Below are 19668 nucleotides of genomic sequence, written 5' to 3' on the forward strand. Positions count from 1 at the left end.
TTGTAAAAGTTTTATCTCTACTCCTTGTAAAAGTTTTATCTCTACTCCTTGTAAAAGTTTTATCTCTACTCCTTGTAAAAGTTTTATCTCTACTCCTTGTAAAAGTTTTATCTCTACTCCTTGTAAAAGTTTTATCTCTCCCTACTCCTTGTAAAAGTTTTATCGCTACTCCTTGTAAAAGTTTTATCTCTCCCTACTCCTTGTAAAAGTTTTATCTCTACTCCTTGTAAAAGTTTTATCTCTACTCCTTGTAAAAGTTTTATCTCTACTCCTTGTAAAAGTTTTATCACTACTCCTTGTAAATGTTTATCCCTACTCCTTGTAAAAGTTTTATCTCTACTCCTTGTAAAAGTTTTATCTCTACTCCTTGTAAAAGTTTTATCTCTACTCCTTGTAAAAGTTTTATCTCTACTCCTTGTAAAAGTTTTATCTCTACTCCTTGTAAAAGTTTTATCTCTACTCTATTTCAACGTTGTATCTCAACCCCATTTAAACGTTTTCTCCCTACTCTTTATAAGTTTTATCCCTACTCTATTTAAACTATTTATCTCAGCCGCATTTAAACGTTTTATCTCAACCCCATTTAAACGTTTTCTCTCTACTCTTTATAAGTTTTATCCCTACTCTATTTAAACTATTTATCTCAGCCCCATTTAAACGTTTTATCTCAACCCCATTTAAACGTTTTATCTCAACCCCATTTAAACGTTTTATCTCAACCCCATTTAAACGTTTTATCTCAACCCCATTTAAACGTTTTATCTCAACCCCATTTAAACGTTTATCTCAACCCCATTTAAACGCTTTATCTCAACCCCATTTAAACGCTTTATCTCAACCCCATTTAAACGTTTTATCTCAACCCCATTTAAACGTTTTATCTCAACCCCATCTAAACGTTTTATCTCAACCCCATTTAAACGTTTTATCTCAATCCCATTTAAACGTTTTCTCTCTACTCTTTATAAGTTTTATCCCTACTCTATTTAAACTATTTATCTCAGCCCCATTTAAACGTTTTATCTCAACCCCATTTAAACGTTTTATCTCAACCCCATTTAAACGTTTTCTCTCTACTCTTTATAAGTTTTATCCCTATTCTATTTAAACTATTTATCTCAGCCCCATTTAAACGTTTTATCTCAACCCCATTTAAACGTTTTATCCCTACTCTTTAAAAGTTTTATCCCTACTCTTTAAAAGTTTTATCTCCACTCTTTATAAAAGCTTTATCTCTACTCCTTCAAAGTTTATCTCGACTATAGTTAATGTTTTATCGCTACTCCTTCAAAAGGTTTTATTACCACTCCTTATAAAAGTTTTATCTCTACTCATAAAAGTTTTATATCTCCGACTTGTAAAAGTTTTATCTCTACTCTTCATAAAAGTTTTATCTCTACTCCTTTTAAAAGGTTTATTCCTGCATCACTACTCCTTTTTGAAAGTTTTATCTCCACTCTGCATCATGGTCGTTTGATACATCTGCCGAAGGCCTGGTATCTGCTGGTGGCATGCATGCTTTCACCTCATTTGTTTATGCATGCTACTTCAACAATGAAGCTTTTAATCATCTATGCTTTCCTCACCATGCAAACCTTTGTTGTTGTAATGTACAAAATAACACTTTGAAAATCAATATCGTTCACACTTTCAAGTAACACTATTTAAAGGAAACATTTCACCACTGGTACAATTTGTAACAGTTTACCCAGCATGCCTTTCATATTATATGCATCCTGCCCCAAACCCTTGCATCTTCATCTTGTCTTAACAGATTGTTTTGTTATTCACCATAATGACGCAGAGAAATATTTAGCTTGGCAGATGTTGGAGTGTATGACGTACACAGAGGCTGCTAATTGGTTCTTCATGCCATCAGCCGGTTGCTTGGCAGCCTTCAAGAGAAGGTGAGCGACTGATTGGCCATATCACGCTGAAGAAACGCTTGAGGGAGCATGGATCTACTCAAGGTTCCACTGCACTCCTTGGCCTGAAGGTGAGATAACATGTTATCAATGACGAGGTCTGTATGCTTGTAAGTGTCTTTTACTTCATCATCCTAATGTAAATCATAATTTATAAGGATGTCATTGGTGATCATCCACCTTCAGTAATGTGACTTTCTTACCATAGATTTTTTTTATCTTTACTCTCCCAGCATCCTTACTTTCCCAGCAAACTTTCACCATCGATCTACATGGTGTTACGGATTCGTCACTTCCGTTGTTGTGGTTTTCATCCACTGTAAACATTTTTGATTCCATGTACTATTATTGTTTTCAAAAGGTTTATTGTTTATGAACTGTTTTCAAAAGGTGAAAAAGTTAGAGTTAAAAGAAACCGGAAACCAGATCAGGAACCGGACGACAAAAAGGAAGAAGAGAAAAAGAAGGCGGAGCGAGTGGAGTCGGAGAAGAAGCATAGTTGCTTTGAGGTCCGGATCGAACGTTGGCGAGCAAGAGTCGCGAGTGAACTTTGGGTTTCCCAGGAAAGGGATTCCTGCGACAGAGTTGTTATCGCTGTGACATCAACCTGCGTGTCAGGTTTCGCGGTGGATTCTGAAGAGAATCATCGTCGTCATCGTCGTGCCATTACGCCACGAGACCGTGCCGTCGGCCATTTTGACTCGCGCGCTTTGCGCCTTGCGCAAGGTCTTTGCTTCGCGTATGCCGTTGTCACCGCATTCAGACGTATCTGGTGTGTGTGTGTGCAACGCGGATTTTGAAGTTCAATCGGAGGTTCGCCGACTGTGAGCCGCGGAACGTCCATACCCGAGGGTGTGATTTCCCAGTCGCCTGGAGGGCGCCTTGTGATTTCCCAGTCGCCTGGAGGGCGCCTTGGCACAGCTTTGGCAGCAGGACTGTAACTGCCAACCCAACGGGATTCTGGTCTCGATTGGACATTGATCTGTCGATCGCTGGAGCGGATCGACTTTGGCTTGAAGCCGGGGATTAGAGACATTGGGGATGTTCTTGTTTCACTCACTTGGAGCACAGTGAGTTATATATTACAAAACTGATGGTACCATCATCGGATATTGATTGTACTTTTGATTCATATTATTGTTGTACTGTTATTATTGTGTGATTTTAATACAATATTTGTTTGTTGGTAACAATTGGTGTGGCTTCACCATTGATCTTTGACATACAGAATAACACATTTTTCTGCCGTGACTCCTTTCGGGGCTCGGAGGTACACCGTGACCAGGGGGTCGGGGAGGGATACGTAACAATGGTCAATGTCGGTTAGCAATACATAATTATCTGTAGTGTCTTAATCTCACTGTCACCTACTGCATTGGGCTTTTGATTTTTCTGAGTTTTATAAAGGCGACGGAAAGGTCAGAGTCATGAGGGAAACAGCTGGGCACCATTTTATAACTGCCATCAGGGCAAAGAGCCAGCAAGGTGATGCTTTCTCTCTGGAGACCAGTAATTGGTGCCAACCTTTCATGATTATTAATCAAAGGAAGACATCTGGATGAGGGATAAAGGAGACCAAGAGGGGGGGGCATGCAGAACTTTTTACAGAGACAGTTGAGTGTTATTAATATTTGAAAACATGAAAAAGAGGAAAGATAGGACAATGATGGGAGAGAGAAAGAAGGTCAGGATACTTTTGGGATGAGTGGGGATGGAAGGGAAAAGGACTGAAGAAGGTGGAAGGAGGTCGTGTCGAGACCTGTGGTCAGACATGCCAGACTTGTACCGATCAGCAAATTTGAGAGTTCTTCCTCGGATTTCGTCCTATTGATTTCAAGGATGACGTTTTCATTTTCTCTCCCTCCTGATCCATGCCACATGTTGATAGCAGTCAGTGATGTGCTGGTGGTTTCATTGGGGGAAAAAAAAAAAATGCTATTTACTTTTAAACATTTAGATGGAAAAATGCATTTCAACATTATTTAAATATTAAATTTTTTGCTTTCCTTTCATGTCAGGTGTACACTTATTTTATTTCCCCTCAATTTCTGCTGCCACATCTGTTAGGAGTTCTCTTGGTGAATTGTCTGGTTGTATATAAATTTGAAAACATCTTTGGATTAATGATATATTTATTCCTTGATTGGTTTGGACATCGCTTTCCTTGCTGTGGAGAACTCCACTTTGTACAGGTGACGTGACGTCACTCCATTTGGTTGATCAGTTTCATTGTTCGAGCATTCAAACGTACTAGTTCAAACCAAAGGTAAATAATATCCATTGATGAGACGTGGATAAGAAAATCAAGTTATACTTGTATTGTAACACGAAGGCCTATGTGTCTTCTTTGTTGGAGTCTGCAGTCGGATGGTCAATGGGACGGCGTTTGACGGACCGCGAGCGTGATGCGATAAAACCAGAGGTTTCTCATGTGAACGTCTGTCCTGAACAGGTCGTTGGAGGGAAGATGTCCGAGGCAGGTGTTCCTTGCGCTTACATCACCAAGGTGAAAAAGGGGAGCATCGCTGATATTGTGGGACACCTGCGAGCCGGTGAGCGACCTGTCATTGTTCGTAACATGCTTGTTGTTGTTGTTATTATTTTTTATTAACAGTTTTACTGGAGGTGGAGTGAAGGCAAATGGGAATTGTTTACATTGGGGACCGAGACAGTATCAGTTACGAGGATGAACAACTGAAAGAACGACGATGCAATTGATTCTCGTTAAGACAAATGGATACTCTCTGTTGAGCATTAATCTTGATGGATATTTACCCAGGTTTGCATAAAATCGATCTTTTTTTTTTTCTTTTCTTTTTTACCCCACCCACGCGAAGCGAGACACAGGGTTAAGCAATTGTTTCACTTATATCTGTCCGTCTGTCTGTCCACAATCGTCAGTTTATGATCGAGGAACAACTTCATTTCAATTGAATGTTATAGTTTGAACACAAATCGGAAAAATAACCTGTAGTTTAGAGGGGGATGGGAGGGCAATAGGGGGGAGGGGAGGGGGATAGAGGGGAGGGTAGGGGAGTGGAGAGTGAGGGGTGTGGGGGAAATGGAGGAGGAGAGGGGGAGACAGGAGGGGTGGGGGGATGTAGGAGGACAGGTATGAGGAAGCAGAGGGATGTGGAAGAACAGGATGTAATAGGGGGAAGGGGAGGGGGAGCAGGAGGAGGGGTGAGCAAAAGTACCCAGAATCCCTCCAAACTCCCATCATGCCCCTTCACCTCCTTCATCCCACCTTCTCCCACCCCACCCCCTTTGGACTCTCACTCCTTCCTTTCTCCCAGCCCAACACTCTGGACTCGCACCCCACCCCATTCCCCTCCGGACTTCCACCTCCTCCCACACCACCCCTCAAAGTCACAGTTTAGATGTTTATCCTCATCGCCATGCAATGAATCTGCAGTGTGTTCAATTACCAAGCTTCTTGTAGAGCGCTCGCCAAGTGCCTTAAGCGCTCATGTAAGCACTCCATTTGAAACAGTTCCAAATAAAGAACGGTAGGCTTGGCAAGCAGAAAGCTGCTTTGTAACTGAACACATCTCTGGACATCTCGTCAGCATGCAGTTTACTGTACATACAAAGGTGGTGCCAAAAGGACAGTTTTATTTATATTAAAGACTTCAAATCTATACTGATAAAAGGCAAAAATGTCTCTCTTTCTCTCTTTGTTTGTTTGTGTTCTGTGCACGGCCACATCTTTTAAGTTACAAATTACAAACTCTGGGTACAAATACAACTTTGTGTGCGCAGTAACATAGGCTATGTGGCCGCGGCCTCATGTGGGGGTGTGGGGAGAGGGGAGGCGTAAATCCTCTATGTAAATGTGTACCGTGTAGCGCCATCTGGTGGTGGTGGCAGATTGTATTATAATTTCCTTTTTTACCTGGGCAATGCTGAGGTTAAAGCACTCTTCACACGAGTAAATTTGTATCCCAAGGTGTCCTTCGCGAAGAGTAGGCGAGCATTCGCCGGCACCCTGAACAAATAACTAATTCCTGACCTAACCAGCAGGGGGCACTGCATCAATGGCACAGCTGTGCTCCCAGCAACGATGCAAACCAGCAGCCACAGGTTGCACACAAAGTGATGATTATGGTGTTCCCATGTGTGAACCTGTCAAGTACTCATCTGATGGTTGTTGTTCTTATTTGTTCGTTCGTTCTTCGTTCACGTTGTTTGTGATCACGCGATCATGTGGTTAGAAATATTTAATCTCTCCCCTGAAGAACTATATTCTGTCATATATTATAACACCTTTTTCTTCTTCTCCTATAAAAGGATGCTTTCGTCTTGCTCACCAAATCTATTCATTCCAAAAAAAAAATACCATCTCTTACAGTTCCTCTTTTCTACATTCCCGAAACTCTCCAGCCCTCCACCCCTCCTTCAGCGTCCTCAAACTTATTTTGGACTCGAAGGTCTCAAACTCATTTTGCAAAAAATGTTCGTTTCCCTGAATCGTACACTTTTCAAAATCCAATCTCACCCCTCCCCTCCAAATCTTCCCCATCCCCCCTTCCCTCCAAAACATCCCAATCCCCCCTCCCCTCCAAAACTTACCCATCACCCCTCCCCTCCAAATCTACCCCCTTACCCCTCCCCTCCAAATCTGCCCCATCACCCATCTCTTTCAAATATTCCCCCTTGCCCCTCCCCTCCAAATCTTCCCCATCACCCATCCCTTTCAAATCTCCCCCCTTGCCCCTCCCCTCCAAATCTTCCCCATCACCCCTTCCCTCCAAAACTTCCCCATCACCCCTCCCCTCCAAAACTTCCCCATCTCCCCTCCCCTCCAAATCTACCCCCTTTCCCCTCCCCTCCAAATCTTCCCCATCACCCATCTCTTTAAATTCTTCCCCCTTGCCCCTCCCCTCCAAATCTTCCCCATCACCCATCCCTTTCAAATCTTCCCCCTTGACCCTCCCCTCCAAATCTTCCCCATCACCCCTCCCCTCCAAAACTTCCCCATCACCCCTCCCATCCAAAACTTCCCCATCACCCCTCCCCTCCAAAACTTCCCCATCTCCCCTCCCCTCCAAATCTACCCCCTTGCCCCTCCCCTCCAAATCTTCCCCATCACCCATCTCTTTCAATTCTTCCCCATCACCCATCCCTTTCAAATCTCCCCCCTTGCCCCTTCCCTCCCCTCCCTCGTAAACTCCCCCCACACCCCTCCCCTCTGAGACTCTCCCTCACTCCTCCCCTCCTAGACTCCCCTCTCACCCCTCCTCCTCAAAGCGTCCTCCCTGCTTCTTCCCCCTTCCAACTTTCACCTTCATCTCCCCCAACCTTCTGCCTCGCTCTTCCCCCTCCTCAAATAACACCTCACTGTGCCTCACCCAATCTCCATCAAACCTTTTGTCCGCCCCATTCTTCCCTTTCTTCAAGCTATTCTGAAATCTCTGAAATCTCTGACACGCCTTCAACAGCTCTCCCTACCTCTTCCTCCTCTTCCACATCTTACCCTACCCCTCCTCCCCCTCGTTCTGTATCCGATGCTCCCCCTTCCTCTTCATTAACGGTATGGACCTCAAACATCCGGGGCCTTCGCTCAAACCTGCTGATCTCTCCATACAGGTTGCTTCTGACAAACCAGATGTGATCTGCTGAACAGAAACTTTCCTCCTTCATGACGTCTCTGATTCCTTGGTCTCTCTCCCAGGTTACTCCCTCCTCCGGTATGATAGACCTGAGCCTCGTCCTGGAGGTGGGGTTGCTATCTTTATAAAAACTCTCTTCCTCACTCACCCTCCACTGCCCTCTCTCCACCTCACCCCCAGGAATACCTTTGGCTACGGCTTCCCCTTCGCTCCCACCTTTTGTTCATATGTGTGTTGTACCGTCCACCAAACAGTGATGACTCCATCTACATCTCGCTGTCTGATAATATGGACCAACTTCTATCAACCCATCCCAACTCTCTCTTCCTCATATGTGGTGATTTCAATTGTCACCATGCCAGTTGGCTGGGTGTGGGTACCTCTCTCACCAGCCATCGCTCTTCAGCAAAGGACTTCTGCGACTCACTGGGACTGACACAATCTGTCAATTTCCCGACCCGGATCTCAGTCAACGGAGCATCTTCTCTTCTGGACTTGGTTATGACTAACTTCCCTGAAAATGTCTGCTGCTCTTCTTCTGCTCCAATCGGCTCATCTGATCATGTGCTTGTTAAAGTGGACATCTCTCTGACCATTCTCAGAGAGCCTCCTCAGCGTCGACGAGTCTGGCATTTCACTCAGGCCAACTGGCACGGTCTTCAAGCAGCCATCAATCATCTGGACTGGTCTCCCATCTCTACCGCCTCTGACATCAACTCATCCTGGGGATTCTTCCAAAGTAAATTGCTCTCTCTCATGCACAGATTTATCCCATCTCGTCTTCAGTTGTCATACCCTCCCTCCCGTCCATGGTACACGGAATCTTGTGGTGAGGCTGTTGCCCAGAAACAACTTGCTTTCGTCTCCTGGAAAGCAAATCCAATGGAAGGAAATCTCATTTCCTTTCACAAGTGTGTGTCCACCCTCAGGAGAGCCAGGAAACAATATCTCTCCGTTCTCAAGACCGAACTCTCTTATCTGTCTCCCTCTTCGAAATCCTGGTGGCGTCTGGTCACATCTGTTTCTGGTGTTTGTTCCCCCTCCATCCTCTCCCTCACCTCAAACGGCTACACGGCTGACTCCGCACGTGAAAAAGCTGAATGCCTCAACTCTGTGTTTGCCTCTAAATCTTGTGTCGCAAACCCATCCCTCTCTGTACCCACCGTACCCAGTCGTACCCAGCTGCTCCTGGACTCTGTGTCCTTTCCTCCTGACAAGGTGGAAAAGTTTCTGTCAACCCTCGACTCTGATTCTGCAACTGGTCCTGACGGCATCAGCCCACGGGTCCTAAAATCATGTTCTTCCACTCTTTCACTCCCTCTCTCTGTTCTCTTCACCCTCTCTTTTGCTCAAGGTCATCTGCCATCTGCTTGGAAATCTGCCATCATCACCGCTTTGCACAAAAAGGTGCAAAAACAGATCCTAGCATCTACAGACCAATCAGCCTTCTCCCAATTATCAGCAAAGTCATGGAATCCATCATTGCTTCAGATATGAAATCTTTCCTCTTCTCCAATGGCTTGATCTCTGACCATCAATTTGGTTTCAGACCTGGTCACTCTACTCTGGACGTGCTGCTTCTGCTTTCTCAACAATGGATGGAGGTCCTCAATGCCAAACAGGAAATTAGAGCTGTCTCCCTTGACATTTCACGTGCCTTCGATACGGTCTGGCACCCCACTCTGCTCACCAAACCCTCCTCCTTTGGTATCCATGGAAATCTCCACGCATAGCTGGCGGACGTCCTCTCTAGTCGTAGTCAACGTGTGGCCCTGAATGGGTTTCTCTCATCTCCTCTTCCTGTTCAGGCTGGAGTTCCCCAAGGCAGAGTTCTGGGCCCTGTGCTTTTTCTGGTCTTCATCAATGATCTCTCTGACTCTCTTGAAAATCCTCTCTATCTCTTTGCTGACGACTCTACTCTCTGTCGCTCCATTCCTCATCCCTCAGATCGGCAGTCTGCAGCCTCCTCACTCTCTGCAGACCTGGACAAAATCACAGACTGGGCAAACAAGTGGAACATGTCTTTCAATCCTGACAAATCTCACACTCTTACGATGTCTCTCCGAAAAGACCGACTGGACAACCCTCCCATCCACTTTCTGAATAATCCTCTCCAAGAAGTTCTGTCACTCAAGCTTTTGGGTCTCACTATCTGCCATGATCTTTCCTGGGAAAACCACATTTCAAATCTGGCCTCAAAGCCAGTCGCCGACTGGGCATCCTCCGTCGTGCGAAGTCCTTCCTTGGCACACCTGAGCTCCTCACCACTTCCAAGGCTTTCATCCGCAGCTCAATGGAGTACTGCTCTCCCCTCTGGTCTGGTGCTCCTGCCTCACACCTAGCTCGTCTTCACGCTGTTGAAACCAAAGCGTTCAGAATCATTGGAATCTCCCGCGATGAAGCTAACTCCAAGGGCCTTTCACTCACTCACCGCAGGCAGGTTGGTGGTCTTTCCGTCTTCTACCGACTCCTCTCTGGCCTTGCCCCCCCAGCTCTCTCTGGGCTCTGTCCCCCAAATATTCCTACAGGACGCACAAGATCTGCCTGCAACCCTCTTATGGTTAAACTGCCAAAATCAAGACTTTCTGCTCACCTTCACTCCTTCATTCCTCTTTTCTCCCGCCTCTGGAACAAACTCCCTCACTCTCTTCAATCCCACTCCACCCTCCAGGTCTTTAAAACAGCTGTTCACCACCATCTCTTATCTTCCCCCATCCAAAACCTTGATCTTTTCTACCCCGCTAATTTCACCCCAAATCCTACACTTTTTTGAAATACCAACTTCTGGCCTGGAAGTCCTTGGTCTCCTTGTGTTTTATACCTCTCCCCCCCCCCCCCCCCTTCCCACGCCTCCTCCCCCCAAGCCCTCTCCCTCCAACACTTCTCCCTGCTCTCAAATGTTGTGTTTGTGTGCTTCCCCTTCTCTCCCCATCTTGTCTTCCGCTCCCTCTTTTTATATATTTTGTTTGTCTGGTTGATTTGTTTGTGAAATACATGTTAGCTCTTTCACGAGCCTCGATTCAGTATCCCCCAAAAAAAAAAAAAAAAAAAAAAAAAATCGTCGTTGCGCCATTTTCAGCGGCAGGGCACGACGCCGTGGCCGCTCTCCTGCGTGGCAATATTACCCTACCGCATAACTTTGCTACAGGTGATGAGGTGCTGGAGTGGAATCAATATTCTTTACGAGGTGCTTCCTTCCAGGAGGTGTATGATGTCATACTTCGGTCCAAATCGGAATCCCAAGTCGAGTTGTTGGTCTCCCGTCCAGTTGGGTAAGGCAATCAGATTTATCAATTTATTGACCTTTCACACGATGGCAATTGAAACCCTGACATATACGTTGCATTTTAGAGCCAATCTTTGTTTTGAGGTTTCAACAGAATTGTTGGGATTTTCAACAATCGATTCAAGGATTTTTTCATGCGAGACCCTATATTGAGAGTGGGTGTCGTGTGTGTGTGTGTGTGTGTATGTGTATGTGTGTGTGTGTGTGTGTGTGTGTGTGTGTGTGTGTGTGTGTGTGTGTGTGTGTGTGTGTGTGTGTGTGTGTGCGCGCGCGTGTGTCAACGTCTCTATTTTCAGCTTAATTTTTTTTCTGCAACCTCTTGTCCAATGTAAGCCTGGTGTTGGCTTAGCGGTTAGGGTGCCGGCTTGGGATCCTAGGATCCTGGGTTCCAATTCCGGTCGATCACTGAATTAACGCTTGGGGGGTTGACTCAGCCTGTCATCCTTCTGAGGTCGGCAAATTGAGTACCAGCTCACTGGTAATTCCCTGTGTGTTGCAAGAGGCGACTAACAGGGTTAGCGGCAAGAAGGACATCCGGCTGTAAAACATTGTTCCAAAAAGGGGGCCACGGTGCCCGAAAAAGGCCAAAACATGGCCTCTAAAGGTGGTTCTTTTCTTTCTTCTTGTCCAATGTATGCGAAACTTTAAACATAGGAGAGACTCCCCAATTGGCAATATTTTAATGATAACTCTGATATCACAGGTCACATGGTGTGGCAGTCATATTTGATTAAAGGAAAAACAAAATTGACATCTTCTCCAAAACCGCTCAACGAAAAAAATTTAAACTTTGCATAAATTTCCAGTTGGGTGTATGGGGTGATAACGATGACGTAATCAGTGAAGTGGTATTCCAACCATTATTGGTTGACTTGAAATCCTCATCCGAAAAATCCGAAACTTCATGCATCTGATCTACGACTCGCAATGTGAGTGAATCATTTAATTTATGACGTCATTGGTCACATGGTCTGGTGGCCATATTGGATTGAAAATTAAAAAGTTTAAAATATTCCCCAAAACCACTTAACAGATCAATGTCAAACTTCATACATATGATCAACTGGCCAAGGGGAATATAGTTTGAATTTTCTTTTCATATTCACCTTCATTGGCGCAATTTAGCAGTGATGTGCACAAAAGTGATCGTTAAGTATCCAAATAATTAATTAATAAAGCTACAGATAATGGCGATGTGTGTTGCATAATAGGGTGCACGGATGATACAGGTAAATGTCTCCGTAATAGCAGTAGGCCATAATAATGTGTTTGGTTAACCATGGTATTTTTTTGTTCGGAATGAGCGCGCAAGGCGAGACGACGCGCTCTGCGAGTGCCATTGTAGTTGTCTGAGTCATTTTATTGCTGGCTGTACGATGTGCTGATTTGATGCATTTTCTTGGCTAGAGAGACTTCAAGAATTCCCGATGGCTCACAACCACAGCTCGACTCAAGTAAGTCTAAGGCCTTTCGATCGAGGGCTGAAGGATAACATTTTCCTTTAGTTATGAATCCGTTGGAAGCGGAAGGGAGTCTTTTCAAGCTTATCGGTGCTGTCGACACCATACAATCTAGGGCCTAGATCTTCCTTAGCCCATAACCTGGGTTAATTGTAGTAGTTATGCCCCATAGGCCAGAGACGCTGTCAGCACCTTGGTCAGTCACAGACCACCTGCTTGTAATCGAGACCTTTCTTGGTTATAGTCACCTTTTGTGGCCTGAGAAATTAGTGAGAGATAAAATAATGCTTGAATAAGGAGGAAGTTATTGTGTACCGCTCTTTCAGTAATTTTCAATTTCTCTCAGGTTCGAGCTCCTTTGAATCCCAGAAAATGGACCGTCCATCCATCTCTGTGACATCGCCAGTCAGTCCTAGTCTGCGCGATGTTCCTCAAACACTTCCTGGACGCCTTTCGGTCAGAAGTAATGCAGCTCTTCACAACACTACTCTCTCTCTTGTGTGTCACTACTGCTCCACGCTCCCCTTGATGCCTTTGAGGAAGTGACTGTGTTTAGTCCTTTGAAAGCTTTGCAGTCATATTATCACTTAATATTATAACTGAACCTTGGTTAAATCGCACACACTTACACACACTCACACTCACACACTCACACACACACACTCACACACACACTCTCTCTCTTTCTCTAAAAAGTGTCTGCATAATGTGATAAAATTATTGATCTACTCCATAGATCAAGTTGTGGTATGACAAGGTGAACTACCAACTGGTGGTAACGGTGCTTTGTGCCACTGAGCTCCCACCACGACTAGATGCTCGCCCCCGGAATCCCTACGTCAAAGTTTACTTCCTTCCGGATCGTAGGTAAGCTCCACCAAACACTACCTGGCCACTAGATTAGGATGGGCCTGCCTATTCCGTGGGCATTGTTGTAGCGGAGAACTACCAATGCAAACGAGGTCGCTCCAATGATGCGTCATGTGACTTCCCTATTAGACAGCGTTCGACAAAGCTGTGGGAACAGCACAACTTTTAGCAGAAACCAACCTCGATCATAAAATGTTCACAATTACCTTCTTTAAAATCCATGATGATGAACCATGAAGTGCTTTCCCGTAAATTGCTTCCCCCATCCAAAACCTTGATCTTTTCTACCCCGGTTGATTCACCCCAGATCCACTTTTTTGAAATTCTGACTTCTGTCCTGGAAGTCCTATCAGTGTCCATGTGTGTGTTTTTTTTTTACCTCTTCCACCCTCCCTCCCCTCCCCTTCCCATGCCTCCTCTCTCCAAGCCCTCTCCCTCCCACAGATCTCCCGATGTCCCTGCTCTCAAATGTTGTACTTGTGTGGTTCCCTCTCTCTCCCCATCTTGTCTCCTACTCCCTTTATCTTATGTTTTATGTGTCAGTTTGTCTTTTTGTGATTAATGTTGACTCTTACACGAGCCTCGATCTTGTAAAAAAAAAAAAATAAGAAAAAAAATAGATGCGTCTCCTTTTCAGTGATAAAAGCAAACGCCGTACAAAGACCTCCCGTCGGACGCTGGAGCCTCGCTGGGGACAGACGTTTGTGTACTGCCCGGTACACCGGCGGGAATTCCGCGCACGAATGCTGGAGCTCACGATGTGGGACCAGCCTCGGGTTCCAGAAGAGGAAAGCGAGTTCCTCGGAGAGGTGCTGTCATGGGGTACCATTTGTATCGTGACGGCATCGGCCAGGTGTAAATCGTCTTCCCGAGTACATGAAGTGTAACGATTTCCCACAGATACTCATCGAGCTGGAGACGGCTCTTCTGGACGACGAACCGCACTGGTACTCGCTACAGACGCACGACACCTCATCTCTCCCACTTCCTCGACCATCTCCTTACCTGTCGCGCAAGCACGCGCAAGGCCACGGCACGAAGAAGTTGCAACGTGAGTTTCACTTTCTCGCGGAATGCGCAAGAAGTGGTGAAACGAATCGTCTCGAATGGACTCCGAGTTGCAAAGTGCACGGTTAATTGAACTTTGCTGTAAAATCTCACGTTGTTGTGTTTTTCAATTTTTATTTGTCCTTCTGCAGGGAAAAGCTCTCAGGCCGGTAAAGCAGGTAAATATCCTTGTTTGCTGAAGCATGGAAACTGCATTTGTGACCCTCCAACGCAGAAATGGTCCGACGTCATTGGCATGTTGATCGTACGCACATCGTTGCTTGCCACCATTGATTTGTCGCATTCGTTTGGGCCCCTGGGCACAGACGATGACGGTGGTGCGCTTGCGTTTTTGGAGCACTAAAGGCGCAACTTGTGACTACGTGGCATTAGTAACCTAGAACGGCACTCGGTAGAGCGCACACCTCCACCTGGTGAACAGTTTACTTTTATATCCCACTGATTGGCCGGATCTGGATTCGGACCTGAACCAAAATGTAATCGGCTTGTTCTTGTCACTTAACCGACTCATCCACCAAGTTTATTCATAACTCATCCACAACTTTTTTTTTCAACATCATATATCGCTTTATGTCATATCTATCATATCACCCGATCTCTCAATGTTGAAGAATCACCTAAAAATTAAATTATTATTATAGCCGAATCTATATTCAAATCTTTACCAAAATCGAAACGATTAGTCCTTTTCACACACACAACCTGTCCAACAGGTTTCCTCCGAATCCGTCCAGAACTTTTTGAGATATCTTGTTCACAAACGGACAAATGGACAAACAAACAGACAGACAGGGGTGAAAACATAACCTCCATCCACCTTTGGTGATTTTCGGATATCCTAGCAGTCCTAGCAGTGATCAGGGGAGTGAGTCAAATGATTTGGATCAGGGGAGTCACAAGGATGAATGGAATGATTCAAAAATACAACACGCAAACAATCCCTGAGGTAGGCTCCCTCTCGGCATGTAAAACGAATTCATGGATTCGGCATCTGGAGTTTCGATATATATATATATTTTTTTTTTTTTACCACATGTGCAAACATTCACTGGTTCAGTAATAACTAAATACAATTGAGATTTTGCATTTCCTTCTGTGCGATGCCAATCTTTCTCTTCATGTCAACATGTTATGTAATTTCTCAATAATTTGCAGCTTCGGCAATTTCTCATTGCAACTGAGATTCTCAGTTTCCTCCTGTGATTATACCACAATTTTTCGCTCACATTTACGGATTTGGCATTTGCGGTTTTGCCATTGACTGCATATAGAAACATTCCCCACCTTCTGGTTGGGTTAGCTGCAGTAATTTTTTTTTGTTTTGCCCAAGTCATTCACGAACCGGCTGTCCATGCCTGAGGTTCAACTGAAGGTGGCACAGGAATGTGGAGTTTATGGGTTCATGGTTTACCATTCACTGTTTTTTGCCCAAGTCCTTCACAATCTGGCTGTCCATGCCTGATATTCGACTGAAGGTGGCACAGGAATGTGGAATTTATTGTTTCATGGTTTGGCATTTGCCAATTCCGCATTGTCGGTTTGCTTTTGGGCTCCCACCTATGCGTAGCAAGTGTACCTTGCTAGTAACAAAGAAGTAAGAATAGACCTGGTCTCAGGTGACGTTTAACATTGACCACTTTGTGACATATTAGGGTGTGTTGCTTCATGCGTGAGGTTAGGGTGTGTGGCTTCTTGTATGTGGTTAGTATGTGCAGCTTGATGGGGGTGGTTATAGTGTGTAGCTTCATGTGTGAGGTGAAGGTGTGTGGCTTCATGTATGTGGTTAGTGTGAGTGGCTTGATGGGTGTGGTTATGGTGTGGGGCTTAATGTGTGTGGTTTCGGGTGTGTAGCTTCATGTGTGTGGTTAGGGTGTGTAGCTTCATGTGTGAGGTTAAGGTGTGTGGCTTCATGTATGTGGTTAGTGTGAGTGGCTTGATGGGTGTGGTTATGGTGTGGGGCTTAATGTGTGTGGTTAGGGTGTGTAGCTTCATGTATGTGGTTGGTGTGTGTGGCTTGATGGGTGTGGTTATGATATGGGGCTTCATGTGTGTGGTTAGGGTGTGTAGCTTCATGTGTGTGGTTAGGGTATGTCACTTCATGTATGTGGTTAATGTGTGTGGCTTTATGGATGTGGCTTCGTCTGTGAGGTTAGGGTGTGTGGCTTCATGTATGTGGGTAGTGTGTGTGGCTTGATGGGTGTGGTTATTGTGTGGGTCTTCATGTATGTGGTTAGTGTGCGTGGCTTGATGGGTGTGGTTATGGTATGTGGCTTCATTGTTTGTGGTTAAGGTGTGTAGATTTATGTGTGTGTTTAGGGTGTATAGCATCATGTGTGAGGTTAGACTGTGAGGCTTTATGTGAGTGGTTTATCTTGAGAAGAAGAAATAGGAAACCTCATTGTCACCACTGGATGAAAAGGTCAAAGTGCAGGTGGCCGAGTTGAGCAGGATGAGGTTCAGAGGGTGGCTTGAAACATCTTAGTAATGTCTGATTAATGTGTTCAGAGTGTGTTTCATTAGTCCCCTACCGGTGTACACCGGAGGGGACTATAGGTTTGCACTCCGTCCCTCTGTCTGTCAGTCTGTCCGTCTGTCAGTCCGTCACGCAAAGAACAGTTTTCCGGACTTTTTTTCTAAACTCTTAATGCTAATGATTTCAAACTTGGTACATGGTTTCCTCATGATAAGTTACAGATCAAGTTCGAACTTCACGACGTTTCGATCATTTTTGACAAAGTTATGGCACTTTGAACTTTGGTAATTTCCCCAACAGTTTTCCGGACGACAGACTGCCGGTAGGGGACATGTATTGCAGCGCAATACTCAGAATGCTTGTTGAATTAATGTTGTACACAACCCCAAGATCCAAACACCTTACAACATTAGCGGAACATGACACCTTGAGAACACTCTCATGAAAAAGAATCGAGAAAATTAACGATTATAATTCTACACACTGACTTATAACCTTTGACCTGAGTTAATCTATAGCACACCATTAAAATTACACCCATTTTATTGTCCCCATTAAATTGTCCTGGAACTTGTTTGTCACTGCTTCTATGTATATCTGAGACCTGTACAACCTCGATGAGAGATTGGCTTTTTGTACCGTGCGACGTGCGTGGCCATTAAATGTACACATCACCTGATGGTGCTGGTTATGAGGACCACCGACCAATCCCCTGGTTCTGACCCACCCTGGCTGGAGATAAATTCGGTGCTATTGTACATTCATCGGGTTGATTCATGTCTCGTCACTGCCGTAGGGTCTCAACGAGTTAGCGATAGCGAGGTGTCAGACTTTGAGTGTGCCAACGCCAGTCGTCAACTGTGCCAAGGTGGGTGATTTGTATTCATCACCTGCATGCCTGCTTGCTTGCCAATCAAAACGTGTTTCTGCTTTGCCACTTTTATCCCTCCAAAACCACACTTTGACTTTTTCACTGGCTTGGAAGGGAGGCTTGCGTATGTTAGCAGTTTTGGTTTATGGTCTGGACAAAGTTGATTATGTATATATATATATATATATATATATATATATATATATATATATATACACATACATATATATATATATATATATATATATATATATATATATATATATATATATATACATACATACATACATACATATATATATATATATATATATATATATATATATATATATATATATATATATATATATATATATATATACACATACATATATTGTTACGGATCTCAGAGACGGCACTCCCCTTAGCAAGGGGGGGTTAATCCCTTTGGCCTGTTAAGCTGGCCGTCTCTAGTCCTGGTATTTATAACGCTCCCTTGCGGGGTGAAATTGGTCAGGGTTATTGGTCAAGGTGTTCTCCCAAATACCTTTACCAATCCCTCCGCAAAGCAGGGAGACAAGTACCGCTCGAACCACGGACAAGATAGTATTTGCCGAGCGGTTTAGCAATCCGCGATTCGAGCCGTTAGCAATCGACTAACCCGATTCTGACTATTGGCCAAATCGTGCCACAGGTACTCAATTGGAAGAAGGGACTAAAGCGATCGGGAAAGAATGAAACCAAAAGGGTAAGAAATAACAGACATTTATTAATTACTAGCTGAGGTACCCGGCTTCGCCCGGGTTGAATAAGAATAATACAAATATATGATGAAAAGAACATGTATATTTTAGAGCAATATCACAGTACATTTCCTACATGACGTTTTTTCAATTTTCAATTTCTCAAAACCTCTGGGTATACAACATTTCTGGTTTTCTTACTTGGTGCCAAGACATAAAGATTGCTTGGTTTTCCAACCCTCGAGCAGCCCACGTACAGCTGGCCATGGGCAAACACTTGTTCTGTGAAGTTCAGGCCGACAACCTTCATTGATTGCCCCTGCGCCCTGTTGATGGACATAGCAAAACATAGCCTGATGGGGAACTGAATCCTCTTGAAGGAGAATGGAAGGTCAGGTGGAATAAGTGGTATCCCTGGAATGAATACTTTCTCTCCTCTGTATTGTCCTGAGAGGATGGTTACCTCTAGGACATGCGGCATCATTTGCTGGATTGTCAATCGTGTTCCATTACACAGCTTTGGTGGATCAAGATTCCTTAGAAGCATGATTGGTGCTCCCACCTTGAGAATCAACCTGTGTGTTGGGAGTCCTTGAGGCTGACGACTGTTGAGAAACTCAGTTGGGAGGTTTACTGCCTGATCTTCATGTCACTTTGGCAAGAGAATCATTACGTCTTTCATGACCGGGCAGCGAACATCATTATGTGCGACATTAGGTCACTCCTACGGACGTGAAAACATTTGTTTTCCTTAAAAATATATTTAAAATAAATAAAAGAGTACATACAGTAACAATAAAAGAAGCTAAAAAAACATTTAAAATACAATAAAAAGCACATTAAAAATATATAAATATGTACGTACAGTATACTGTACGTACACGCAACTGCTGATTCTCATTCAAAACAGAGGTGACGTACAGTATTCCTTTACTGTCTGTGTTAGCCATGGGTCCGAAGAAGGATAATGCTAGTGTTTCCAAGCGTAATGTGGTTACGATGGACGATAAGGTAAATCTGATTAAAAGGTATGGAAAAGGTGGAAAAGTGTCGGTGATAGCGCATAGACCTTATCGCGAATCGGAACCGCAATGCGTCATGGGATGGGAAAGGGGCAATAGCGCCGCCACAAACTACACCATGGAATTGCAGCTGGCCCGGTTTTTTAAACCATTGATATTAAAATAAAAAGTAGCCTATAACCACCGGAATTTTATGCTGATTCCGAATCTGTGTCTAAAACTTTTCTCCGATGTGTAGTTCTTGAGTTATAAGCGGACATCCAGACAGACAGACAGACAGACAGACACACACACACACACACACAGACACTCCTCTATTTATATAGATGTACAAAACCAAAACCAAAGAAGAAACGAAA

At 44.3% G+C, this 19668-nt stretch overlaps 1 protein-coding gene across 1 annotated transcript in view; it reads left to right on the forward strand.

Annotated features, from left to right (window-relative positions):
* Positions 1-1883: 1883 nt before the first annotated feature.
* The window catches only part of RIMS2 (regulating synaptic membrane exocytosis 2), a 71470-nt gene continuing 53685 nt past the window's right edge, over positions 1884-19668 (forward strand). Inside the window, exons 1-9 of the mRNA XM_078778109.1 lie at positions 1884-1996; positions 4378-4477; positions 10686-10809; positions 12231-12277; positions 12630-12739; positions 13020-13150; positions 13791-13962; positions 14054-14204; positions 17491-17562. Coding sequence (XP_078634235.1) covers positions 4393-4477; positions 10686-10809; positions 12231-12277; positions 12630-12739; positions 13020-13150; positions 13791-13962; positions 14054-14204; positions 17491-17562 — 892 coding nt within the window. The 5' untranslated portion in view covers positions 1884-1996; positions 4378-4392. The remainder of the gene's footprint in view (positions 1997-4377; positions 4478-10685; positions 10810-12230; positions 12278-12629; positions 12740-13019; positions 13151-13790; positions 13963-14053; positions 14205-17490; positions 17563-19668) is intronic.

This window comes from Myxine glutinosa, chromosome 5 (assembly GCF_964187855.1).
Source record: "Myxine glutinosa chromosome 5, kmMyxGlut1.1, whole genome shotgun sequence".
Taxonomy (NCBI): domain Eukaryota; kingdom Metazoa; phylum Chordata; class Myxini; order Myxiniformes; family Myxinidae; genus Myxine; species Myxine glutinosa.